Source organism: Myxocyprinus asiaticus, chromosome 11 (genome assembly GCF_019703515.2).
Source record: "Myxocyprinus asiaticus isolate MX2 ecotype Aquarium Trade chromosome 11, UBuf_Myxa_2, whole genome shotgun sequence".
In the NCBI taxonomy this organism is placed as follows: Eukaryota; Metazoa; Chordata; class Actinopteri; order Cypriniformes; family Catostomidae; genus Myxocyprinus; species Myxocyprinus asiaticus.
In genome coordinates, this window is record NC_059354.1 from 24,238,811 (window position 1) to 24,266,789 (window position 27,979).

General features: G+C 44.1%; 1 protein-coding gene across 1 annotated transcript in view; it reads left to right on the plus strand.

Moving 5' to 3' along the window:
- The window catches only part of LOC127447843 (contactin-associated protein-like 5), a 167,211-nt gene that overhangs the window by 82,754 nt on the left and 56,478 nt on the right, over positions 1–27,979 (plus strand). The window contains exons 9-13 of the mRNA XM_051709940.1: positions 6,807–6,950; positions 7,861–8,032; positions 13,936–14,042; positions 20,071–20,190; positions 21,190–21,390. Of these exons, the coding sequence (XP_051565900.1) occupies positions 6,807–6,950; positions 7,861–8,032; positions 13,936–14,042; positions 20,071–20,190; positions 21,190–21,390 (744 nt within the window). The remainder of the gene's footprint in view (positions 1–6,806; positions 6,951–7,860; positions 8,033–13,935; positions 14,043–20,070; positions 20,191–21,189; positions 21,391–27,979) is intronic.

Sequence of the window (27,979 nt, forward strand, 5' to 3'; positions counted from 1 at the left end):
AAGTGTATGAAATACCACCCACAAAGTGGCCCGACTGAATTCACCACTGATCATGAAATGAAAAAGTGGAGAATCAGTTAATAAACCCGGTCTCTTATGTTACTAAATCATTTTAGTGATGCAGTATTTATTCTTTTTAACATTCTTCCTAAGGTCACGTGACGCCATGCGAGGTACGGACGTGTGAACGGCGAGCTCTGCGCACTTTGCTAGTTTTGATACTTTTAATGATATAAACTGGTGAGATTTGATATACCCTGATCCAAAACTGTTCTAGGAAGACAACATGTCAAAGAATTAAAAATCCTCGGGCTCTGGAGACATTAAAAGACACTTATATGCTCAAGCTGACACCCCTCCAGAGGCCTCGGACCAGGGAGTCAATTTGGCTGAAGAGTTGAAAGAGATTTGACGTGAATTGCTGAACGTATCGGCAATGCTGACGAAGGTCATTGCTGACTTGGAAGATCTTGCTGCGATACGTCGATCGATCACTGCCATGGAGATGAAATTCACTGAGATGGTTACAAGAGTGGCGGATGTCGAGAAACGGATTGATTATCTGGAGTCATCGGAGAAGCAATTAGCTGCTAATCTGCTAGCGACCAAAACAGACTTGGAGCGTGCGACCAAAGCAGACTTGGATTGTGTCTGGGAAAAGTTGGAGATATGGAAAATCGTAGTCAGTGGAACAATGTCCGAATTGTTGGAATTCCTGAGCGAGCCGAGGGTCAGAATATGGTGAAATTTCTGGACGTGCTTTTTCCGAGTCTGCTCGACATAACAGGCCATAAGCTGGAAATCGAGCGAGCTCACAGAGTTCTGGATCGGTGATCCGCTGAGGGAGACAGGCCCCGATTATTTCTGGCCAGATTTCTGAGATCATCCGATAAAGATCTCGTGTTACGTGAGGCGAGGAGTAAAGGAAGGCTTTCTTGGAAGAACCACAACATTTCCTTGTTCCCAGACTTGGCGAATTCGACGAGAGAAACGTGAATGCAAGAAACTCTTACATCAACGAAAGGTTGCTTTTGCACTGATGTTCCCAGCCAAATTGAGAATAGATGCTAAGGATGGCTGCAAAGTATTTACATGTCCCCAACAAGCATTGAATTACTGCCGCTAAAGTCAATGGAGTGAGTAAGTCATTGTTTGATTCTCACGTTGCAGCCGAGTGGGCCTGATTCACTGAACATACACTTGACCATCCGAGGAGTTTGTTTTGTGTAGTAGCAGTCCTTCTGGACACTGTTGTGGATGAATCTGCATGTTCTTTTTACTTATGCCTCCTATTGCTTGAAGTTTGTTTTGTGGAGTATTTCTTGCAGGACACTGGAGTGATTGGGTCATCTGTTGCACTCATGTAACAGTCGAATGTGCTGGCTCACTGAACATTCGTTTGACTGCATGAGGAAACTGAACAGGTTTTTTTTTTTGTCTTTTTTTTCTGTTGGTTCTGCTAGTGGCTGAAGCTTGTATTGTGGAGGAGCACACCTTCGGGACAGTTATGTGGATGAATCTACATGTTCTTTGTGTTTATCCCACCTATTGGCTGGAGTTTGTTTAATAGATGTTCTTCTGTTATATAATTCTGTCTCACAAAATTTTTATAGAAACACCGGACTTGAGCAATCTGATGGCAAAGTTGTCGCACGGGCTCTAGTAGGTGTACATGGACTGTTTGAGTGTAGAGGGATGGACGCCGGTTGGCGCTGTCGTGCGTGTTGTTAATGCGCACATTTTTCTTTTTTCTGTTTGTTTGGTTCTGGGGGAAGTTCGGGGTTTGATTGTTGCACTAATGTTGGAATGTGGTCTTTATAGTTTTGTTTTTGACACACAATCTATTTTTTCTAATACACTACCGGTCAAAAGTTTTGAAACACTTACTAATTCTTAATTATAATGTTTTTTTTTTTTTGTTTGTTTTTCTTTTTTTTTTTTTTTTTTTTACATTTTAGAATAATAGTAAAGTCATCAAAACTATGGAATAACATAAATGGAACTATGGGAATTATGTTGTGACTAAACAAAATCCAAAATAAATCAAAACTGTGTTATATTTTAGCATCTTCAAAGTAGTCACCCTTTGTCTAGAATTTGCAGACATGTACTCTTGACATTTTCTCAACCAACTTCTTGAGGTATCACACTGGGATGCTTTTTAAACAGTATTGAAGGAGCTTGCATCCATGTTGGGCACTTATTGGCTGCTTTTCTTTACTATTTGGTCCAAGTCATCAATTTCAAAAACTTTTTTTAAATTTTAGTTTTATAATGAAATAAATTAATATGGTGGCACAATTATATTTTTGTCTACAAAAGTAATTTCAAACATTTAAGCATACGCCTTCAGATCAAAAGATTTTTAAGATCATGAGAAACATTTCAGCCAAGTGTTTTAAAAGTTTTGACCAGTAGTGTATGTCAAAATGTCAAATGTTAATATGAGTGGATTGTCTCTCTCCACGTGTAATGTGAATGTGTCTGGACACCCCATAAAAAGAAGGAAGGTTATTTCTCTTCTTAAACATAAGAAATATGATACAGTGTTTCTTCAAGAAACACATCTTTCCCCACAGGAAGCAGAAAAATTTGGGAAGATATGGGGTGGGCATGTTTTCTTTAGTGCTGGCTCAAGTAAGAGCAGGGGAGTCATTACATTGATAAGTAAGCATCTACAATTCAAATGTCTCAAACGGATTAAAGATAAATTAGGAAGAGTCACTATTGTTTTAGCAGAAATTCAGAGACAAAGGCTGATTTTGGCTAATATATACGCACCTAATGCTGATGATTAGGGCTTTTCTCTAGATCTTGAAGGGATGTTGCAAGCCGCAGACACCCCTCATGATATAATATTGGGATGAGACTTTAATCTATTGATGGACTCAATCCTTGATCATAGTGAAGCAAAAGTGTGCAAGCCCCCTAGCGCAACATTGACGCTTCACAGGATGTGTAAAAATCTTGGTCTTACAGATATTCGGAGACTTCTGAACCCATCTGGTAGGGACTATACATTCTTTTCATCAGTCCATAAGATTTATTCTAGAATAGATTTTTTTCATTTCATCTGTTGTTGATCACTCAATTGGAAACATTTTAGTCTCAGATCACACCCTGGTAAGTTTAGAGGTGTTGCCACATATGGAGAAGAGGAAATCATTTCGTTGGCGCCTTAATGTATCCCTTTTGCAAAATCCTGAATTCCAACAAATGTTAAAGGCTGAAATCAGTGTTTATATAGAGGCCAACTGGTCCTCAGTATCCTCTGTGGGCGTGGCTTGAGAGGCACTTATGGCGGTTCTTAGGGGTCAGATCATACAGTATGCCTCATTCATCAAAAAATCCAAAGCACGAGAACTCGTGGAGTTGGAAGGGAATATGAAAAGCGCAGAGGCAGAGCTGAAGCGCCGAATGTTGTCTGATGGCCTCAGAGAATTGACTCGATTGAAATACAGATATAATACTATTTTGTCGCAGAGGGTGGAGTTTTGGCTATTCAGGGCAAGACAGTCATACTTTGAGTTGGGGGACAAAGCAGGTAAGCTTTTGGCTAGATATATAAAACAGAGAGAATCTTTTCTACCATTCCCTCTGTGAAATCTGCTGGTGGTGAAATTTTTTCCTCGGCCATTGATATTAATAATGCTTTTAAAGATCTTTATCTTGATCTTTATAGTTCCACATCTTCGTCTACTGATGAAGATATTAGAAACTTTGTGGAACCCTTAGAACTCCCTAAACTGATGACTGAGCAAAAAAATTATCTTGATTCTGAGATAAGCTTGGAGGAGCTTGGCAAGGTAATTAAGGCCTTGCCTACAGGCAAGTCTCCAGGGCCAGATGGCTTTGCCACTGAAATTTTTAGATCTTATGTTACAGAACTGGCTCCACTTTTGCTAGAAGTTTATATGGAATCATTAAAGAATGGAAAGCTTCCACCAACCATGACACAAGCCAGGATCAGTCTGATTCTTAAAAAGGACAAAGATCCAAGCGAGTGTAAGAGTTACCATCCAATTTCCCTGATCCAGCTAGATGTTAAAATATTGTAAAAAATTCTGGCTAACAGATTAAGTAAAGTTATGACATCTTTTATACATATAGATCAGGTGGGATTTATTGGGGGCCGCAGCTCTTCTGATAACATTAGGCATTTCATCAATATCATGTGGTCAGTGGCGAATGATCAGACTCCGGTCTCTGCCATCTCACTTGATGCCGAAAAGGCATTTGATATGGTAGAAGGGGATTATCTTTTTAATATTTTGGAAATATACGAGTTCGGGAATACTTTTATTGGATGGATTAAGTTACTTTATAGACACCCAGTAGTGGCAGTACAAAAAAATTTATTAATTTCTGATTATTTTACTCTGGATAGGGGCACCCGGCAGGGTTGTCCTCTTTCCCCATTATTGTTCTGTCTTGCCCTGGAACCATTAGCGGTCACGATAAGAAAGGAAGATGATTTTCCAGGGGTGGTGGCGTGAGGTATGGTGCATAAGCTTTTGCTTTATGCTGATGATATTTTATTATTCGTCTCTGACCCCGTTAGATGTATGCCTTGCCTCCACAGAATTATTAATTCCAGTTGCCCAAACAGGGCATTAAATATTTGGGCATTTTATTCCAATCAAATTTGTCTGATTTATTTAGAGTTCATTTTGACCCCTTAATAAAAAAGGTTTTCGAGCGATGTGGGCAGGTGGGCTTCATTACATTTATCTGTGATTGGGAAGGTTAATGTTAATTAAATGAATTGTATTCCAAAATGTAACTACCTGCTACAGTCTCTCCCTGTAGATGTCCCCCTCTCTTATTTCAAGCAATTTGATAGCATTGCGAAATCCTTCATTTGGAATGGTAAATGTCCCAGATTGCATTTCAATAAGTTACATAGGCTGATTGACAATGGTGGGCTAGGCCTACCCAAGATTTTGTTTTATTATTATGCATTCGGTCTCAGACATTTGGCTCATTGGTTGCTTCAACCTGAGAGAGCCCCTCCCTGGTTTTGTATTGAACAGGAAGTTATTGCCCCTATTTCGCCATTGCAAAGCCTTTCTATCAAACTAAACGGAGAAGTTAAGTTACTCCCCGTTATCTCGCATTTGCACTCGGTATGGACAAAAGTGTCCAGAGTGTTTAATTCTGACATTTATTTAAATGTTGCCTCGCTCATCTGGCAGAACCCAAAATTATGTATTAATAAGTCCCCTTTCTGGTCAGAGTGGATTGTGAGGGAGGTTAATACACTCTGTGACTTATATGAGAGTGGAGTATTGAGCTCTTTTGAAAATTTGGTTCAACATTTTGGGATTCACAGATCTCAGTTTTATAGGTATTTACAGTTTTGCCACCTGCTCTGTACTATTTTTGGGAGTAGCATATACCCCACTAAAGTGGCAGATACTCTGGAAATGGTGATTATTGCTTTTGGAAAAGGTCATGAGGCATCAGTGTATTACTCCCTGCTAATTCAGAGTCTGGGGGATGGAGCTTTAACTTCTATCAATAGATTATGGGAGAAAGATATAAACTTGGTATTGGAGGAGAGAGTGTGGGCTAGGATTCTAAAAAACATCAAGTCTGCATCTAGAGATGCAAGGGTGTGCCTTATGCAATTCAAGATTTTACATAGATTTTATTGGACCCCCTCTAGATTGTATAGGCTTGGTCTTAAAGACACACCCACCTGCTGGCAATGTCAATCGGAGGATGGAGACACGGCCCATGTTTTTTGGTGGTGTGTTGAGAGCCAGGAATTTTTGCTTTTTTTGTGTGAGTGTGTATATACTTATGTGTGACCACAGGAATGTTTGTTGAGAGTCAGGGCGGGGTTGGGGATTGGGAGGAGTAATTGTGGGGTTTAAATGTTGATTCTATGTATATACGTTTTGCTTTTCTTTATTTGCTGTAGGAATCAATAACATACTACATAGGAGCATTGACTGAAATAGAGAATGTTGTAATTACTGTAATAGAAGAAGTGAAGCACTTGAGGCTCAAAATGACAAACAGATGGCTGGCACAGGGGAAACTGTAGACACATAGCAGCCGCACACATCTTGGGCACCCTTCACATGTAATAACCAGAATTAATTCAATCAAACCTCAAAGAGAATTTATCTTTAATCAGGGGGTCAGTGTGTGCCAGCAGATTTGCTTTGATGGCACTTTGTATTGTGATTTGAGTGCTCTGTTTTGCCATGGCTTTTTTTTTTTTTTTTTGTCTTTGAAACACTTTGTGTCTTTGCAGTTAGTCGCTCTTTTCCATGCAGTTACAATGACTGGTGACTGGAAGGTCCAATCTTCAAAAAGGCCACAAAAGCACCTTAAAGGTATCATAAATGTTGTCTATCCGTATGACTCATGCAGACTGAACACTGACATTTTAGTTGTTATTCACTACAAATCTTGACATCGGCTCTAGCTCTCATTGGCGAAATTGTAAAAAGTTCATGAAAAAAGTAGCGATGTCAGATTTGTGAACAAATCATCCTTTTTAAGTCATATTTAGTCAATGAATAGGTTGATTTGGTTCACAAAACTGGTCTGAATATAATTACATGGAAAAGAGCAACCAACTACATTTTACTAAACTTTTCCTTTTGTGTTCCACAGAAGAAAGACAGTCATATCAGTTTAAAACAATACAATGATGTTCATTCATCATAGCATATGTACACTCATATAATGTGATATGTTGCACTATAAGATCTTTCGCTTTCAAAGAAACTGCAGTGGTGTTTTCATTCAAACATATACATGCTGTTTTTTTGTTTTTGTTTTATTGACAGGCCAGAGGGTGAATGATGGTTTGTGGCATTCTGTGATTCTTAACACTAGAGGTTTGCAGATCATCATGACTCTAGACAATGAGCCTGCATCCACCATCGAGCTGGACAATTACTTGGAACCAAAAGACAAACACTATTTTGGAGGTAAAATAGTGCATACACACTTCCAGAAAGGATACAAGGATCGTTTGTCACAGTTGCATTCAGGATTAGCAGTCATTTGTACTCTAAACTTGGAGTATTCAACTAAATGTCATTCAGTTGCCACAATTTATTCATAAAATATCATTCACACCCCTGGGCAACAAACACAGTTAAATCATTAAAAAAAAAAAAAAAAAAAAAAACAGCATAGCAGAGCTAACAGTAAATATATGTAATTATATATTACATTTATTTAAAGAAATATAAAAAAATATATAATGATAATAGCACTGATAATAGCACTAATTACCCCAATTCTACAAAAAGTGATGTGTGTAATTTTGGCAATGTTAAAATGTTTCTACTACTTCTGCTTAATGTGCAGTGACAGTGATAAGTAGGTCATCTGTAGTCTGATTTCCTTGAAAAGTGCAAGTACTGTGAATCTGTGGTGCTATCAAAAAATTGCTCTAACTGTTTGAGCATCCTGACCACCCCGACACAGCAACATTGGCTCAATCAGTGGCATGAGTTTTTGGGGCTTCTGTTTTTTTTTATTTTTTATTATTATTTATTTATTTTATCAATGGCAGACATGGGTAGTATTCGGGTAACCTGTTTAAAAACAATTATTATTTTTGCAATTCCATTTGGTGACACCAGAGACACAGAAATGATATACTTTAGTTTTAAGTTGTTTTATAAAAATACATTTTTCTTTTTGAAAAAGTATATGAAGCCATAGAAGATAATGTTGTTTTGGAGGTCTTAAGAGTAAAATTGTATGAATATAAAGGACATAGTGCATTTGGTGACAGTGCCACTTTTGAAGCACTGTTTTTATTAAATATGTTGTTTTTATTATAACATTCATCTCTACAGGCAGGTGTATTTTCTTTTGTTCTTTCAGGGTGTCCTGCATTCCAGAACGACTCCAGCTGCTTGAATCCCACAATGGCCTTTCAAGGTTGCGTCCGGCTCATCCTTGTTAACAACCAACCTGTGGACCTTATGTTGGTCCAGCAAGGCCATCTAGGCAGCTACAGTCAGCTACAGTTTGACTTATGTGGCATCCGTGACAGGTGCAAAGTTTTCATCACTGTTTCTCAAAAATGTAAAGTTCTGTCATCATTTGTTCACTCTTATGTTGCTCAAAACCTGTATGACTTTCTTTCCTTCGTGGAACACAGAAGGAGATGTTAAGTAGAATGTTAGCCTCGGTCACCATTCAATTTCATTGTATGAAAAAAAAAAAAAGATTCTTCCTAACATCTCTTTTTGTATTCCACTGATGAAAGTCGCAAGGGTTTGGAACATAAGGGTGAGGAAATTATGACAGAATTTTCATTTGGAGATGAGCAATGCCTTTAAATCTGTCTACCACAAAACTATCTATTGGAAGTTGTTGTGTTTGTGGCACCTTGGAAACTTTCAGATGTCTAAGCTTCTGTGTCATTAAGGGTTCAGGTCATGCTGGCAGAGCTGGGCTATCGACAGAGCCCTAATTAGAACTGGAGGAAGTTAATTTGTACTATCATATACTGTAGGTTAGCAGTCCAATAACAAGCTCACTGCTGCATATCGCACTTCTTTGCATTACCGAATACTGGAATCAGAGGCCTTATCGAAACAAAACCACATGACTCCAGCAGTCCCCTGGGTCTATAGGGGCCCTGCATGGACCGATACAGTTTTCTTCTCTTGTCTCCTTATTAACTTTCTTTTGAGTAAACAAGATAAATCGTAACAATGGATGCTAGGAGCTGATCTATTTTAAAGATCTGTTTCAGACCAAGAGGATGTATGTCAAATTGGTCAAATAGTTCTACCTACAACACTCATGCTTATCTTAAAAGATTCCATAGAAAACCGTAAGTCATTAAAGGTGATGTGTGTAGTTTTTTTTAGAGTAAATACTTTTTTGTATGTCAGCTTAATGTGCAGGGACAAATGAATAGGAAGTTAGCCATTTGTAGGTTGATTTCTCTGAAAAGTGTAAACACTGTGGCTCTGTGGCACTATCAGAACATTGCTGTTTGTTTGAGCATCATAACAAAGCATCATTGGTTCAACCAATGGCTTTAGTTTGGGTTGGGGTTATCTTTTTGCCCGACCAATGGCAGATGGGTAGAGAGTTTAGAAAACCTGTTTGAAAACACTCATTATTTCTCCGATTCCATTCTGTAATATTAATGGTGCAGAAATAACACACTTCAACTGAAAATGATATCAGATTATTAATTAATTCAGGCTTTATTCCATAGTGACAATTTTCTCACTTTATTATACTGTATGTTTTACCAATATAAATCTACAAAACTACCCAATTCCCTCCAATTCAACTGGACCACCGCACTGGCTTTCATTCATTCTCACAGTATGTTTTTGTTTAGAGGCAGGAACATGTCCCACTGGCATGTCTGTACAGGGGGATTTTATTAATAGTGAACTTGTATGAACATGACAAGACCTCTCCATCAGCGAGAAGTCTAAATCATTCATGAGCAGCTGTCATAGTCTGAGAGCCTCTGCTGTGTGCTGTGTGTCAGTTTTTGAAAGCCTGCCAGAGGCCAGTATGCTGCTGGCTGCTAGACTGAACCTCTGTAAGCAGGCTCAGAATGGGTCTCTGATAATCAAGTGCCAAAAAATCTGACCCCTGCTACGTTTTGCCCTCTTTTTGGGCTTTGGATATTGTCAAAGAGTGCTTCACCATGGAGACACATTCGTTATACCTAATGACACCTACATTTTCAAACTTAATTAAGGTTCAGTGGAAGACATTAATTTATTATTTTTCTTTTTAATGATGAAATCCTTATTTTTTCTGAAGGTGGTAATGTATGGGACACATTCTATGCAATGGTTTCATCTGAGGTATCTGCAAATGAGTTATATGCTACTCAGAACTAGTTAACAGGGTCAATAACTACTGTGTGAGTCCCTCTGATGTTAATTTGCATGAGTTTTGCATAGCTCTGTGGTTTCAGAGGGCTTGACACAGGTCATTAATTCTCTTATTATGAATTCCCTTAAATTTCCCTTTGATTTTGAATATATCTCTATATTACATATATTGCTTTATATTGCTCATAATATAAATATTGCTCTACATTTTTAGTGTTACAGAGGTATTAAAGTGAATGTTATGTGACTTACTGACATTTAAATGATCAGTTAAAGTCAACAATGGAGATCAACTATCCATCACTCAGTAAAAACATTGAGCTGCCTCCTGCCTTCATGGATTGCTGCCAACTGAAGTGGAGCCTTACAAGTCAGCAATTTGAAAATGCTCTACATAGGCAGCAGCTCAAATATTGTCCATGTGACAGGAGGCTCGACTAGCACTTGATTTCAATACAGGTGGCACTAGAGGAACAACGCAATACTCATAAAGCATAAATATTCAATGCACACACATTTTGGGTGAAGTTAGTCTGTATTCTATTATTTAATCTCGTTTTCTTGATACTTTTCAATATTTAATGTATTATAAGTATATTTATAAACAAAATGTATCTTGCTTTGTCCACCATCTTGGATACCATGCATACGGTACTACCTTAGAATTTGGCCAAAACATGGTACCTTCGGAAGCAGCATAATTATGTTACTTATCTTTTGGAACAGACTTAGCATTGGGAGCATCTCTATGATGCCTTAAAGCTAGGGTGTGTAATCCAGAGAGGCTAGCAGTTAGCAAGCTATCTTTGAAAGAATAGAGCCCACCCTCACTTCAGAGGTGTCTCCAAAGCCACACCTCCTCTATCACACATGAACACACGTGCTTTTAGCACGCTCTTGATCCAGAAGTTTTTTCGTTGTAGATGTTTCTGACACGGTCTTTCTTTTCTTGTTTCCTTTTACTGGTGGTTCAGGAGGAACATAAGGTAGCTGCGGTTCACCTTCTATTCTCACGCTCGCTCTACACAGCGTCAAGGAACCAACGCTGATGATGTGAGATTGTCTGCGCGAACAAGTTGCGCGGCAGTATGCCAATATAGATTGACAGACAGGAAGGACATCCTATCATTACATTCGGACTGAATGCAATGATAGGTCGATAATTTTTTAGTCCTGTCCCTTCCACAGAATATATATATATATATATATGATTTTTTACATTTTTTTTTTTTTTTTTACATTTAGACCACTTAAATTATTGATTGCTATCAGGATGTGAAGAGACTTTCAACCAGTATATCAAAAAAATTTCTGGAAAAGATTGCACCTTAAAATGCTGCCTTCGGAGGCAGCTCTCTAATTTTTGGAACAGACCCTGTCCTGCTTCTTTCCACATCACAAAACCTACCACAAATTATCAGGTCATCGAGGTTTACTTTAAACACACTCCCGGACCTGCAACCTTTATCATTAAAACTTCACAGGGTGGTTTATTGCTGCAGAGCAGTTCTGCTCATTGGTTGGCATCATTTTATGGTCCAGCAAAGCATTTCTCCAAGCATGACTAGAAATAGCATAGAGGTACTGTAATGAAATCATCACCTGAAACAGTATCCAGCCTGCAGTTGACTCTCCGTGCAGCGGTTAATGGCTGTTTGAATAGCCGTGTTGTACGTGGAGGCCTCATAAAGTGGGCTCTTTAGGGACCAGGCATGCAAACTTAGATCTGTGAAATAATAAATGTGGGACTAAAAGGCCGGTAAATGTGAAATTTAAGCAGACAAAATGAATGTGCTATTAATCAACATGTCTCTGGAAACCTCCAGCAAGTGTGTTGATTTCTGTGTATTAGTTTATCGACTGGAGTTGCATGATAAGAATTTTCTAACCAAAAGAAATCAAGGGTTGTGTGGAATAATAGGGTTCAAAACAGTGTTACTATGGATGCAATCATTAATACAGTGAAAAAGACACTCTATTAGCATAACATAAATATATATAAATAAATAAAAATCTCCATGTACATGTACTAAAATAAAATATTTGATGCCATGTGTGTACCTTCATTTACTACTACTATTATTTTGAATGGCCATGGAAAACGAAGCAATGTGATAACAATTTTACCTAGTTGCAAAAAGTAGTCCGTTAATTTACCTGATGAACTTTCACTTTTTGTTGACCCTTTATGCTACGCAGAGCTAATGTGTGCTTCTAAATCACTTATTAGCAACTGACACATAAGTGCCAGCTTTACATGGGAATTGTTTGTGCAATTCTTCTGTAAATTTGCTTTCGTTTTGGCATTGTTTCCACTCAGCTGTCATTTGCTGCTACTGTCAAGCAACCGTTTGATGCCAAACACAACAGCGCTTTGTGCGTTCGTGGAGAGATTGACAGGCAGAAATTTGGCCAATAGTTGCTGCAAGCCTCTTATAATCGACCAATTGGTGTGTGAGAAGGCGGGACTTACAAAGAGGGGTTAAAGCAATGCAAATATGCGCGCACACACAATGAAGTATCAGACCAGATGCACATCATAATGCAACTAAAGCCGAATCCCAGACATTTTCGCTAATTTAAAAATCCCAGCCGGATGCTTTTTTAAGGTCCGAAAAAGAGGACATGTCTGGGAAAAAGAGGACGTATGATCACCCTAATTAAAGTAATAGTTCACCCAAAAATGAAAATTTGCAGATAATTTACTCACCCTCAGGCCATCCAAGATGTATCTGAGTTTCTTTCTTCATCAAAACAGAATTTAAGACTTTTAGGATTTAATTTCAGGCCTCCTCCTCTAAACAATGCAAGTGAATGTCCTCTATTTTTTGACGGTCCAAAATGCATATTTAGGGTGCATCAAAATAATCCACACGACTGCAAATAAAGTTTTTCTGAACGCAAACGATTGATTATTTTTAGATACAAAACAATACTTATATAATTTTTAACTACAAATGTTCGCTTCCGTACATCTCTGTGACATGCACTCATGAGAGGGATGACGTAAGCTCGTTGGTAAGGTCACGCGTCACGTGGAGGAGTCAGGAAGCATGTCATTGTTTACATTGTTTTTTGATTATTATTATTTGGAAATGTTTTTTTGTTTGTTTTTTTTTTTTTTTTTTTTTTATAATAATTGTTTTGGACTGTTTTGGTTTGTGAACGGCACAAGTTTCTCTTGTAAACAATGACACGTTTCCTGACTCCTCCTCCACGTGACGCGTGACCTTACCAACGAGCTTACGTCATCCTAGTATATAAGTATTGTTGGGTGAACGAAAGCCTTTAAGTAAAACAGAAGGGATAATATGAGCTGAAATTAGCCCTGAATCAACTCCTAAATTGATGCCCATTTTCATATTGTATATTACCATTTGCCTGTAATAACATAAACTCAGTAACAAGCAGCCTTTTTGGAAATGGTAATGATGTGAAATTGTGGGAAACTGGCAGACTTCTCAATGTGATGATGTTTTTCTTCAATTTTCTGCACTGGTGACTTAAGATTAAATTGCTTGTTATCTATTACTATGCTCACTGTCTCTGTCAGTTATTTTGGGGAAGATTGTTAGTATTTGTTTTTGCATAGAAGCTAAAAGATTCTCTTTAACACAAATTATTCTTTAAACTGTTATGACTTTGTGCTTACCACAGAAAAGTGAATAAATTCTTGTTATGGACATTTTCTCAAGTCAAGCAACTGTCACAGAAACTGGATTATTTTTTTTAAAAATTATCAGATTCAGACACATTTGGAATGAGATATTCTGTCAAAAAGCCAACAATTCTCTCTTTTATTTCCAATGAAACATACTGTAATTACAAATTTTCTGATTTATTATGTCATATTAAGGTAAGCAAATGACTAACAAATTAATTATATACACCTTCAGTCTCAGAACATTGGTTTTGACTGTGACAAACAGTCCATTCTCTGTCAACTGAGGACATTAATTCAAAATGAGATGGCTGAAAATAAATGCTGTTTTAAACTGCATTAATTGTAACCCTAGGTCATACTGTGTTTGTTTCCATTCTTTATGTCTGTGTTATATCTTTGTTTCTTGTATTTTGCCAGGTGTCTCTATAATTTCTGTGAGCATGGTGGCCGGTGCTCCCAAACATGGTCTTCTTTCTACTGTGATTGCACTGGTACAGGATACAGTGGAGCTACATGCCATAACTGTAGGTCTGCGCAATGGATTCCTACATCTCAAACACATTTATTATGTATCACATGTCAGATGTCCATATCTCTGCAACACATCAAATCTCTGGTGAGGTTTTATTCGCCGCACCCACTAACCTCAAAATTACACTGGTATCTGACAATTAATATTAAATAGACTTTATGAACTGAATATATAAAAACTTATCAAGTGGTTTTAAAATCACAGATAACAACAACTTTGATATCATAAAAGCCTCACTAAAGTTCCTTTTGTTATTTTTTTAAATTTTTTTTTTTACTCTTAGAGTTAGAAAACATGCACACACAGTGTCTAACATGGCGCAATATGTACTATATAAAAGACAACAATATACTGTTTTTCTCCTTTATTTGGAGATCTGCTCTTTAGCAGAAATCTGTCTCTCTTTATATCTGTGTTTGTTAAGGGAATTATCTCTAGTCTTTTAAAAAATAAAGATGGCACCGACAATTTTTACACAGAAGATTCAAAAGATGGCATTCCCTATCTGTCACTCACTCAACGTTGTGTCGATGTAGTGACACTAGGGGTCACTCTTGGGAGCCCGAGACACCTCTGGTCTTTGATAAAAGGCCAATGAAAATTGGCGAATGGTATTTGCATGCCACTCCCCCGGACATACGGGTATAAAAGGAGCTGGTATGCAACCACTCATTCAGATTTTCTCTTCAGAGCTGAAAGGTCATGCTCACTGAGCTGAATTCCCACGACTGTTCATTCACCTCTGCTGGATCTGATGGCGCATTTCAGTGGCTTCTCCCTCCTCTGCACTGGTGCAATGCAGAGAATGACCCTGGGCGCTTCGGCAGAAATAAGAGTATATTTCTCTAAAAGAGTATATTTCTCTAAAAGAGCGGCACACACGGAATGTCTTTTTAAAGACGTGTCTTTTTAAAGATGCCTTTCCGATTGTGTGTTATTCCTGGTTGCGCTCGTTATCTCTCGCCTTCTGACGGTCACGATCACTGTCTTTCATGTCTGGGCACTGCTCATGCAGAGACAGCATTCGTGGATGGTCATGTTCTCATTGCGAGGACATGTCCATGGCAACGATGTGGTCGCAGCTCGCCTTCGTAAGAAAGCAAGCCACCCCAGAGGCTCCCTGCCTCGGTTATTTTACCCATGGGTATGAGGCCATCGCGGCTAGCACTGGAGGCGATTTGGGGACCCCAATGGGACCGCCTCCACCGGGTATCCCCCTGCGGACCTCCCATTCCCCAGCACGCTTGTCTGCCCTGATCAGGCTTCCGGATGAGTTCGCCGGCTCGTCTCACGATGAGTTCGACCTCTTATTCAGAGCCCACGAAAGTGATGAGCTCTCAAGCGCAGCAGCGGAGAGCGGGCTCGTCCAGTTGGATGTGGAAGCCTCAGCTGGGCTCCTCCCTTCGGGGACGATTGCCCAGTCACAGGCTGACGCGGAGATGATGACATGCTTTCTCGGGCAGCCGCGAGCGTCGGCTAAAGTGGAACCCTCTGCTCTTCCCTGAACCCTCGTGGCTCGATGATTGGTTCCTGGGCTCACGGCACTGCTCAAAGCCACGCCCCGCCCCTGTACCTTTCTTCCTGGAAGTGCATGAAGACATGATAAGGTCATGGGAGGAACTTTTTTCTGCCCGGTCCCGATCTTTTCAGCTTCCCTGCCCTCACTACCCTCGATGGTGGGGCAGCTAAGGGCTATTCGGCAATGCCCCGGTGGATAAAGTCGCTCGCGGTGCACCTATTCTCACAGGCTGGCCTATTTGGTGACACCGTCAAGGACTTTGCCCAGCAGTTCTCGACAGTGGAGCAGTAGACGGAGGCTATCCGGCATATCCTGCCCCGGCATGGCTCAAGATCCCTCACCCCGTCTATTCGTCGCCAAGGGCGTCCCCCTGCGGTGACTGCACCGGCTCCGCTGCAGCCCGCCCCTTCAGCCCGGCCCCGGCGTGGAGCCCACCACAGGAAGCAGACGCCACCCATCTCGCGGCCGCCCAGAACCCGTGAAAGGCTTCAAAGTGCCCTTGAGACGGGCGACCCAGGGACAACGAAACCCGCAGCTCTGGCGCTGGTAAGCAGACCTCTCCATCTTTTTGTTACCTGTGCATTTAATTGCGCTGCATGCCCAAGTGGCTGCAGTACTCAAGAGTTCAGCAAGAGCAGTTTCCTTGTTCCCTGGGTCACGTATCCGGTGTGCACGGCCATCATCATGACCACCGTCCACCACTCTATTTGGCAGGTTTGGCGATCCAGTGGCGGTCTCCCGCCCCTGAGCGCCCAGCTGTGGCACAAATCCGCCCCCGATGTGACAGTCTCCATGGGTCATGAGGACAGGCCTCTTCCTCCCCCGTCCCAGGCTATTCCGGGGGTGGTCACAAGGAGACAGGTAAGTGCTTCGATGTCCTTAGACTCAGCTCGGCCACGACATGGTGTGGCACCTCGAGCTCCGCCCCACCGCAAGGCCCCACCTGCCGGTACATCCGACGACGTTGTCCTTTTGGTCCCCCTTGCGCGGAACTTGGACGTGTGGCTTGAGCTTTCCAATCCGTCATAATGGCTGGTCCGGACCATCCGACTCGACCGTCCACTTCACCTTGGTGAAGGACGAAAACGCTGCTATCTTGCGTGGAGATTGCTACCCTCCTATGGAAGGGCGCGATAGAACCTGTCCCTCTGGCCGAGATGAAGAAGGGGTTTTACACCCCCTACTTCATCGTACCGAAAAAAGGCGGTGGGTTGCAGCCAATCTTGGACCTGCGAATACTGAACCGGGCTCTACACAGACTCCCGTTCAAGATGCGGATGCAAAAACGCATTCTGGCAAGCGTCCGGCATCAAGATTGGTTCACGGCGGTAGACCTGAAGGATGCGTACTTCCACATCTCGATCCTTCCTCAACACAGACCCTTCCTGCGGTTTGCATTCGAGGGTCAGGCATATCAGTACAAGGTCCTCGCATCTTCACGAAGGTCGCAGAGGCAGCCCTTGCCCCAATAAGGGAAGTGGGCATTCGCATTCTCAACTACCTCAACGACTGGCTAATCTTAGCTCACTCTCGGGACATGTTGTGCGCACAGCCGACTAGGGCTTCAGGTCAACTGGGAAAAGAGCAAGCTCCTCCCGGTTCAGAGCATCTCTTTTCTCGGTTTGGAGTTGGACTCAGTCTCTTTGACAGCGCGCCTCATGAACGAGCGCACCCAGTCAGTGTTGGTCTGTTTGAAGGCGTTAAAACAGAAAACAGCGGTTCCACTGAAATTTTTCAGAGGCTCCTGGGGCATATGGCATCCTCAGCAGTGGCCACCCCGCTCGGGTTGATGCATATGAGACCGCTTCAGCACTGGCTTCAGACTCGAGTCCCGAGATGGGCATGGCACCGCGGGACATATCGCGTGGTCATCACGCCGGTCTGTCACTGTCTTTCAGCCCTTGGACCGACCTCTTGTTTCTATGTGCAGGTGTTCCCCTTGAACTGGTCTCCAGGTGCGTCGTGGTCACGACGGACGCCTCCAAAACGGGATGGGGCGCTGTTTGCAACAGGCATGCAGCCGCCGGCTTGTGGACGGGCCCGCGACTGCATTGGCACATCAACTGCCTCGAGTTGTTGGCAATTCTGCTCGCCCTGTGTAGGTTTCTGCCGTTGATCCAGGGCAAGCATGTGTTAGTTCAGACAGACAACACGGCAACAGTAGCATATGTCAACCACCAAGGCGGTCTGTGCTCTCGTTGTATGTCACAACTCGCCCACCATCTCCTCCTCTGGAGTCAGCAGCACTTCAAAGCCACTCACATCCCGGGCAACCTCAACGCTACAGTGGACACGCTGTCATGACAGGTTACCCTCAGGGGAGAGTGGAGACTCCACCCTCAGGTGGTCCAGCTGATTTGGAGTCGATTCGGACAGGCACAGGTGCACCTGTTCGCCTCCCAAGAATCCTCCCCACTTCCCGACGGGAAGACCCCCAGAAATGCGCAGTCGGATCAGTGCTTTCCTTCCTGCAGGAGAGGTTGGAAGGGAGGCTGTCCCCTTCCACCTTGAAGGTGTACGTTGCCGCCATAGCAGCACACCACAACGCAGTTGACGGTAAGTACTTAGGGAAGCACAACCTGATCATCAGGTTCCTAAGAGGTGCCAGGAGGCTGAATCCACCCCAGACCATGTCTCGTTCCCTCATCGGACCTCTCTGTAGTTCTTCAGGGTCTACAGAGAGCCCCCTTTGAGCCTTTGCAGTCAGCCGAGCTTAAGGCACTCTCCTTGAAGACTGCCTTCCTGACTGTGCTCACTTCCATCAAGAGGGTAGGAGACCTACAAGCGTTCTCTGTCAGTGAAACGTGCCTGGAGTTTGGTCCGGGCTACTCTCATGTGATCCTGAGACCCTGACCAGGCTATGTGCCCAAGGTTCCCACGACCCCTTTTAGGGACCAGGTGGTGAACCTGCAAGCACTGCCCCAGGAGGAGGCAGACCCAGCCCTGTTGTCTGGTGCGCACTTTACACATCTATTTGGATCGCACGTTGAGCTTTAGGATCTCTGAGCAGCTCTTTGTCTGCTTTGGTGCACAGCAGAAAGGAAGCGCTGTCTCCAAGCAGAGGATCGCCCACTGGCTCATTGACGCCATAACTATGGCATATCACGCCCAGGACATGCCGCCCCCGGTAGGGCTACGAGCCCATTCTACCAGGGGTGTAGTGGCCTCCTGGGCCCTGGGCAGGGGTGTCTCTCTAACAGACATTTGCAGAGCAGCAGGCTGGGCAACACCCAACACCTTTGCAAGGTTCTACAACCTCCGGGTGGAACCGGTTTCGTCCCAGGTAGTGGCACACTATACAAGCGGATAAGCCCGGGATAGCCGGCCGGGTGTATCGCTTGCACATAGCGCTTTCCACCTCCTTTTGAGCTGAAGACGTGCGCCATTAATTCCCAGTAGTGTTCACAAACTTTGTTCCCTGGTCGACTTCCTCCGAGCCCTGTGGCAGTCGAGTTTTCAGAGAGACTTGCTGCCGGCCCAGTACACATTCTAACTAAGAGTCCTGTTCTGGGGTAGGTGCTCCGCATGTGGTGGTTCCCTGTAAGGCTAACCCCATGCGATATATATCTTCCGTTAATTCGTTTCCCTGTTGGCAATCTGCATCTTCCTCGGGCAGAGCCCCTCTGCCCCAGTCTCCATTTTTGTAGTAACTCCTCCCCCATTGGGTAGGATCTACAGTGAAGACTCTCCACATGGTTGGAAAGACCATGTGACGTATTTTTCCACTTAAATATCCCCCCTCTCTTTAGGCGAGGTGTGGTCTCTGCGGTGTCTTCCCCTTGGGAGGGACACCCCCCGACTAGACCTGGCGGCCCAGTTGGATAATCCCCCTTCTTTTTTAGGGAGTGGAAAAAAAGAAGGGGCAAAGAGGCCACGACTGGATTAGCCTGTCTTTATCTTTTGGGTAGTCGACTTGTCCCCAAAGGGCCGTTCGATACTCATAACTATGTTGGGGGAGGTTACGTGTCGACCTGGTGTGCTGGCTATGAGGCACACAGTAGTCTGCCCACCACACACCGCCAGTTCAAGTAACATAGTTCAGCCAATTGTGGCGTTTCGTATAGGGACCCCTAGTGTCACTATATAGACACAACATCGAGTGAGTGACAGATAGGGAACGTCATGGTTACTTGTGTAACCTCCATTCCCTGATGGAGGGAACGAGACGTTGTGTCCCTTCTGCCACAACGCTGAACTACCCGCTGAAATGGCCGGACCTTATATCGGCTCCTCAGCATAAAACCTGAATGAGTGGTTGCATACCAGCTCCTTTTATACCCATATGTCCGGGGGAGTGGCATGAAAATACCACTCACCAATTTTCATTGGCCTTTTATCAAAGACCAGAGGTGTCTCGGGCTCCCAAGAGTGACCCCTAGTGTCACTACATCGACACAACATCTCATTCCCTCCATAAGGGAATGGAGGTTACACAAGTAACCAGGACGTTTTTCAATGTTTTTTGATGAATTTTCAAATCGTTCTCTTTCTGAACCCTTAGCTGTCTATGAAGCTTCGTGTGAACACTACAGGCTTACAGGCAGCACGTCTGGATATTTCTCTATAGATCCTGATGGAAGTGGCCCACTGGATCCCATTCAAGTCTACTGCAATATTACGAGCAAGTTACTCATTTATATTTATGCACTTTGAAGGCGTTTTTTTTTTTATTATTTTTTTTTTTTCAAAGCAACTTTAATTCAAGGTTTACATTTATCAGTATTTGTATTCCTTGGGAATCGAACCCATGAGTTTGCTGGCATCATGCTCTACCATTTGAGCTGCAGGAACTACTTTTCCCTATCTTTCCAGCACAAAAACATACACCATTCTCAACTCTACTGGGATCTCCTAAAATCATGTGAGCTATGGTAAAGGATTATATGAACTATGATATAATCCATCAAATATTGTTATTATTTATAATCCTAATCCTTAATCTGTTAATCTATGATATTTGGAAAAAGGAAATGTTATGTCATCACATCAGTTAGAAAGGCACTGATATGCATTAAACACACCTATTAATCCTCTGATCAATGGAAATCATGCAGCACTTTGCTGTAGCAATTCTGTCTAAAATATGAGATATTGATGCAGTAAGAAATTGAGAATGTAAATGTATTTTTAAACACGCCCTTTTTTGTTTACCTTAAATCTGTAACCTCACGTTTTAATATATCTCTGATTTCACATAATATGTAGTATCTCTTCTTTTACTATGTCACTCATTTGCAAATATGTTTATGTAATAATGTTAATAACTTCATGAAGTTTTGCCAAAACGTATACATGGAAATAAAAGATTAAAAAAATAAAAAAATAAAAAAATAAATATTAGCATGATGCCTATAGTAAACAAATGCTGAAATCACAAGACATCGCAGTTGTTTTGTTCATACAAGATTGTCACTTTTCCACTGACATTTTAACCTGTCGGTGATTCAGAGCTTTAACATTTTATAGTACCCTGCTGTTTGTGAATTTTGTTAAATTATACAAAGAAACTCCTTTTGTACAAAAAAACTCTCCATACAAAGAGATTTTTTTTTAACCTTGTACACTGTGACTGTTCTGGAATGTTGAAATAATGCTCAGAATTTTCAATAAAAATTTTCAGAGAACAAAGTGTGGACTGTGGTCCAACACAACAACACAGATGCCGTGAGAGTGCGAGGCTCTACGCTGCAGAAGCCACATGTTGGACGGCTCAATTATAGTGCCTCATCTGGACAGCTGAAAGCCTTGGTGTCTCTGTCAGATCATTGTGAACAAAGAATTGCATATCACTGCAGAAGGTCACGGCTGTTTAACCCCTGGGGTAGGTCCTGCTCTTTGTCTCCCAGCATTTACTATAATAGTAAATTACAGGGATAGTTCACCCCAAAATGAAAATTCAGTCATTGTTTACTCACCCCTGTGTTGTTATAACCCCATTTGACTTTCTTTCTTTTTCTTAACACAAAGGGAGAAATTGTGAAAAAATATTGTGCTCAGTGATGTCACACAGTGGCAGTTTATGGTGACCACCTCTTCAAGCTTCAAAAGGATGCAAAAGTATAATTCAGAAGTCTAATAAATTATTCCATGAGACGCATGACTGTAATGAAAGCTTATGATGAGCTTTGGTAAGAAACAAACTTAAATCTAATGTATTATTTAGTGAAACTGTTGACCGACTGTTACTCTCCTCTGCGCGTTCATGAGCCCCCTCGCGACATGAGAAAAAGTGTTTTGTTTATCTAAAAACAGGTCCACCACAGCGATAGAAACAACAGAACACAACACAGCTGCACACAAACCAGAGAACCGAATTTACTTAATATGTCTGATGAGTTTGTAGTCGGAAAATATATTAATTTCTTTGCCCAGTCTCATTTGTTTGAAACAAATCAAACTGAGAGAGATAGACAGAGGAGGCTGAAGCAGCAACAGTCACACTGTGTCCTAACCTGACGGCAAACGACACATGATAAAAGGCATATTTTCTATGTTAATCAGAGTTTTGGTCCTAACCAGCCGTGACAAGCGACAATATATTCTGTTGGTCACTTGGTTTCTATTTTGGGCATTGCGGCGGGAAACCTCACCTGCTATTGCACAAGTCCAAAACGTTCTCATTACAGTTTATTGAAGCCTGCATCTCACTAGTCAGTTAAAAACTTCTTTATTTTGCCAGAGAATGTTACACCTACCAAATGTTTTCGCTGAGGTATATCGATCTCTTCAGTCAGAGGTCTGTCACAAATGTTCACCTGTTAAGAATGGAGCCGAGACATTCTCGCCTTCTCTATCTCGGTTTGATTGAGACCTCTGTTTCAAACAAATGTGGCTGGGCATAGAAATGCATCTATTCTCCGACTACAAACTCATCAGACATATTTAGTAAGTTCGGTTTTCTGGTTTGTGTGAAGCTGTGTTGTGTTGTGTTCTGTTGTTTCTATCGCTGTGGTGGACCTGTTTTTAGATAAACAAAACGAATTGACGCTTGAGTGCCCCCATTTCACCAGCGGGCAGCGTGAATTACAGGTCTCGTGCAGTCTCATGAACGTGCAGAGGAGAGTAACAGTCGGTCATTAGTTTCACTAAATAATACATTAGATTTTGGTTTATTTCTTACAAAAGCTCTTTGTATGTTTTCATTACAATCGTGAGTTTCATGGAATAATTTATTAGACTTCTGAATTATACTTGTGCATCCTTTTGAAACTTGAAGAGGTGGTTACCATAAACTGCCATTGTATGACATCACTGAGCACAACAAAAACTGAATTTTATTTTTTGGGTGAACTAACCCTTTAAGGACTTTCTGGGATCTTTATTTGTCTTTGGTACAACAAAAATATATGGACACCCATACGTGCTTGTTGAGCAAAGGTGTTCATTCAGGTCTGGACTTTGTAGTCAAGTTCTTCCAAGCCAGACACAGTCAATTATTTATGGATGGACATTTTTTTTTTTTTTGCACTATGGCATTGTCTTGCTATAGCAGAAAAGGACCCACTCCAAACTTTTAAAACAAAGTTGGAAGCATGCAATTCTCTAGATTGTCATTTACATCTGTAGCCATAAGATTTAGGATCAAGCATCCGCACCAAACCATAATTAAAATGGGTTGTCCACATAATTATAGGCATGTGGTGTATCTAACATGCAGAAAGAACAATCAGTGCAACATACACTTGATTAGTTTTGTCAGGTACTTTAGTTCAAAGTAATGACAAATGCCTATTTCTCCTCTTTTTTTTTCTTCTGAATTATGATGAACTATGAAATATGAATTAGTGAAAAACTAGACATGTCACTGAAATGAGAGGAGAGATTTTGGTCTGTCAAATCATTATTAGAAGAAATGAAGACAGACACTTTTTATGATGTGGAAGACGGAGCATTTAAATAGATAATACTGTCGTGCAAAAAGATTGAGCTGCATTAGCATCTAACCAAATGCATCGGAGAAGGGTCATTATGGCTGCCCTGTGTCTGCAGGAAGAAAGGGTGTGATGTGGCTTTTGAAAAGCTCTTTTTTTCAGGTTTGGCAGCTCTCGGAGAGAATCATGTATAGGTTCCTCAGTTTATGAAAAATGTATGTAGCTCAATTCTCCTGAGGCAGATATCATGCCAGTGCAGACTATAAACAATATTATTATTCCCCACCCATTGTAGCATTAAAAAGATGCTTTTCTCTCTTTTCTCTCTCTGGTCCAATAGTCTTGAAAGAAAAGCATATTTTGTTTCATTGCTTTCGAAACACTGGTTTTCTTACTATTAAAAATGTGATATCTTAGTTACAAGTCTCAATAGTAAAACATAGCCTTGTTCACTTTTTTAAATATGTGATATATTATAAACACTTTGTTCCCTATCTGTCACTCACTCGACGTTGGTGTCGATGTAGTGACACTAGGGGTCACTCTTGGGAGCCCGAAACACCTCTGGTCTTTGATAAAAGGCCAATGAAAATTGGCGAGTGGTATTTGCATGCCACTCCCCCGAACATACGGGTATAAAAGGAGCTGGTATGCAACCACTCATTCAGATTTTCTCTTCGGAGCCGAACGGTCATGCTTATTGAGCTGAATACTACTGTTCATTCACCTGCTGGATCTGACGGCGCATTTCAGCGGCTTCTCCCTCCTCTGCACTGGTGCACTGCAGAGAACGCCCCTGGGCGCTTCGGCAGAAAAACTAGAGAGTATATTTTCTGAAAGAGCATTTTTCCCCTCTAAAAGAGTATATATTTCTCTAAAAGAGCGCACACACGGAACGTCTTTTTAAAGACGCGTCTTTTTAAAGATGCTTTTCTGATTGTGTGTTATTCCTGGTTGTGCTCGTTATCTCTCGCCTTCTAACGGTCACGATCACTGTCTTTCGTGTCTGGGCACTGCTCACGCGGAGACAGCGTTCGTGGATGGTCACATTCTCATTGCGAGAATGTGTCCATGGCAACGTTGCGGTCGCGGCTCGCCTTCGTAAAGAAGCGAGCAACCCCAGAGGCTCCCGCCTTGGTCCTTTTACCCACGGGTTTGAGGCCAGCGCGGCTAGCACTGGGGGCGATTTGGGGACCCCAATGGGACCGCCTCCGCCGGGTATCCCCCCGCGGACCTCCCATTCCCCAGCACGCTCGTCTGCCCCGATCGGGCTTCAGGGTGAGTCCGCCGGCTCGTCTCACGGCGAGTTCGACCTCTTATTCGGAGCCCGCGAAAGTGATGAGCTCTCGAGCGCAGCATCGGAGAGCGGGCTCGTCCAGTCGGAAGCCTCGGCTGGGCTCCTCCCTTCGGGGTCGATCGCCCAGTCACAGGCTGACGCGGAGATGACGACATGCTTTCCCGGACAGCCGCGAGCGTCGGTTAGAGTGGATTTCACCGCTCTTCCCTGAACCCTCGCGGCTCTGTGATTGGTTCCGGGGCCCGCGGCGCCGCTCAAAGCCACACCCCGCCCTGTTCCTTTCTTCCCGGAAGTGCATGAAGAGCTGACAAGGTCGCGGGAGGCACCTTTTACTGCCCGGTCCCGATCTTTTCAGCTTCCCCGCTCTCACTACCCTCGATGGTGGGGCGGCCAAGGGTTATTCGGCAATCCCCCGGTGGATAAAGGCGCTCGCGGTGCACCTATGCCCGCAGGGCGCCACCACCTGGCATGGGTGCCCAAAGCCCCCGTCCAAGGCCTGTAGGTTTACGTCGTCTCTGACGGTCAAAGCCTAAGGCGCTGCTGGACAAGCCGCCTCCGCCCTGCACGCCATGGCTCTCCTGCAAGTCCGCCAAGGCGCTAAAGGAACTGCACGAGGGTAGTACCGCCCTGGAATTGATGCAGGAACTGCGCTCGGCGACCGACCTCGCTCTCCGAGCGACGGAGGTCACGGCGCGGTCTCCCGGGCGGACGATGGCCACACTAGTGGTCCAGGAGCGCCACCTTTGGCTCAACCTGGTCGAGATGGGTGAGGCCGACAGGACACGATTCCTTGCTGCCCCCATTTTCCAGGCGGGCCTATTCGGCGACACTGTCGAGGACTTTGCCCAGCAGTTCTCGATGGTAGAGCAGTAGATGGATGCTAGCTGGCTTGTCCTGCCCCGGCGTGGCTCAAGATCCCCCCATCTACTCATCGCCGAGGGCGTCCCCCTGCGGTGACTGCACCGGCTCCGCCGCAGCCCGCCCCTCCGGCCCGGCCCCGGCGTGGAGCCCACCGCAGGAAGCCGACGCCACCCGTCTCACAGCCGGCACCGAAGAACCCACGGAGGTCTTCGAAGCGCCCCTGAGACGGGCGACCCAGGGACAACGAAACCCCCTGCTCTGGAGCTGGTAAGCAGATCTTCTTTTTGTTACCTTTTGCATTTAATTGCGCTGCATGCCCAAGTGGCTGCAGTACTCAAGAGGTCCGCAAGAGTGGTTTCCTTGTTCCCTGGGTCACATATTCGGTGTGTACGGCTGGCATCACGACCACCGTCCACCACTCCATTTGGCAGGTTGGCGCTCCAGCGGCGGTCTCCCGCCCTGAGCGCCCAGCTGTGGCACAAATCCGCCCCCGATGTGACAGTCTCCACGGGTCATGAGGACAGGCCTCTTCCTCCCCCGTCCCAGGCTGTTCCGGGGGGTGGTCACAAGGAGCCAGGTAAGTGCTTCGATGTCCTCGGACTCAGCACGGCCACGATGTGGTGTGGCACCTCAAGCTCCGCCCCGCCGCGAGGCCCCACCCACCGGTACATCCGATGACGTTGTCCCTTTGGTCCCCCTTGCGCGGAACTCGGATGCATGGCTTGCTCTTTCCAGTCCGTCGCGAGGGCTGGTCCGGACCGTCCGACTCGGCTGCACGATTCACTTTGCTGGGCATCCGCCCAGGTCCAGCGGTGTCCACTTCACCTTGGTGAAAGATGGAAACGCTGCTACCTTGCGCGGAGATCGCTACACTCCTACGGAAGGACGCGATAGAACCTGTCCCTCCAGCTGAGATGAAGAAGGGGTTTTACAGCCCCTACTTCATTGTACTGAAAAAAGGCGGTGGGTTGCGGCCAATCTTGGACCTGCGAGTACTGAACCGGGCCTTACACAGACTCCCGTTCAAGATGCTGACGCAAAGACGCATTCTAGCAAGCGTCCGGCATCAAGATTGGTTCGCGGCGGTAGACCCGAAGGATGCGTACTTTCACGTCTCGATCCTTCCTCGACACAGACCCTTCCTGCGGTTTGCGTTCGAGGGTCAGGCATATCGGTACAAGTCCTCCCTTTCGGCCTGTCCCTGTCTCCTCGCATCTTTACGAAGATCGCAGAGGCTGCCCTTGCCCCGTTAAGGGAGGTGGGCATTCGCATTCTCAACTATCTCGACGACTGGCTAATCCTAGCTCACTCTCGAGACGGGTTATGCGCACACAGGGACCTGGTGCTCTCACACCTCAGCCGACTAGGGCTTCAGGTCAGCTGGGAAAAGAGCAAGCTCCTCCCGGTTCAGAGCATCTCTTTTCTCGGTTTGGAGTTGGACTCAGTCTCCTTGACGGCGCACCTTACGAACGAGCGCGCCCAGTCGGTGCTGGCCTGTTTGAAGGCATTCAAACAGAAAACATCGGTTCCACTGAAACATTTTCAGAGGCTCCTGGGGCATATGGCGTCCTCGGCGGTGGCCACCCCGCTCGGGTTGATGCATATGAGGCCGCTTCAGCACTGGCTCCAGACTCGAGTCCCGAGACGGGCATGGCGCCACGGGACACACCGCGTGGCCATTACGTCGGTCTGTCACCGTCTTTTCAGCCCTTGGACCGACCTCTCGTTTCCACGAGCAGGTGTTCCGCTAGAACTGGTCTCCAGGCGCGTCGTGGTCACGACAGACGCCTCCAAAATGGGCTGGGGCGCTGTTGGCAATGGGCACGCAGCCGCCGGCCTCTAGACGGGTCCGCAGCTGCGTTGGCACATCAACTGCCTCGAGTTACTGGCAATTCTGCTCGCCCTGCGGAGGTTCCGGCCGTTGATCCAGGGCAAGCACGTGCTAGTTCGGACAGACAGCACGGCAGCGGTAGCATATGTCAACCGCCAAGGCGGTCTGCGCTCCCGCTGTATGTCATAACTCGCCCGCCGTCTCCTCCAACGGAGTTAGCAGCACCAAGTCGCTGCAAGCCACTCACATCCCGGGCAACCTCAACACTTCAGCGGACGCGCCGTAACAACAGGTTACCCTCAAGGGAGAGTGGAGACTCCACCTTCAGGTGGTCCAGCTGATTTGGAGTCGATTCAGTCAGGCACAGGTGCACCTGTTCGCCTCCCAAGAATCCTCCCACTGCCCGCTCTGGTACGCCCTCACCGAGGCCTTCCTCGGCATAGACGCGCTGGCACACAGCTGGTCCCCTGGCATTCGCATATATGCGTTTTCCCCAGTGAGCCTGCTTGCACAGACTCTGTGCAAGGTCAGGGAGGACGAGGAGAAGGTC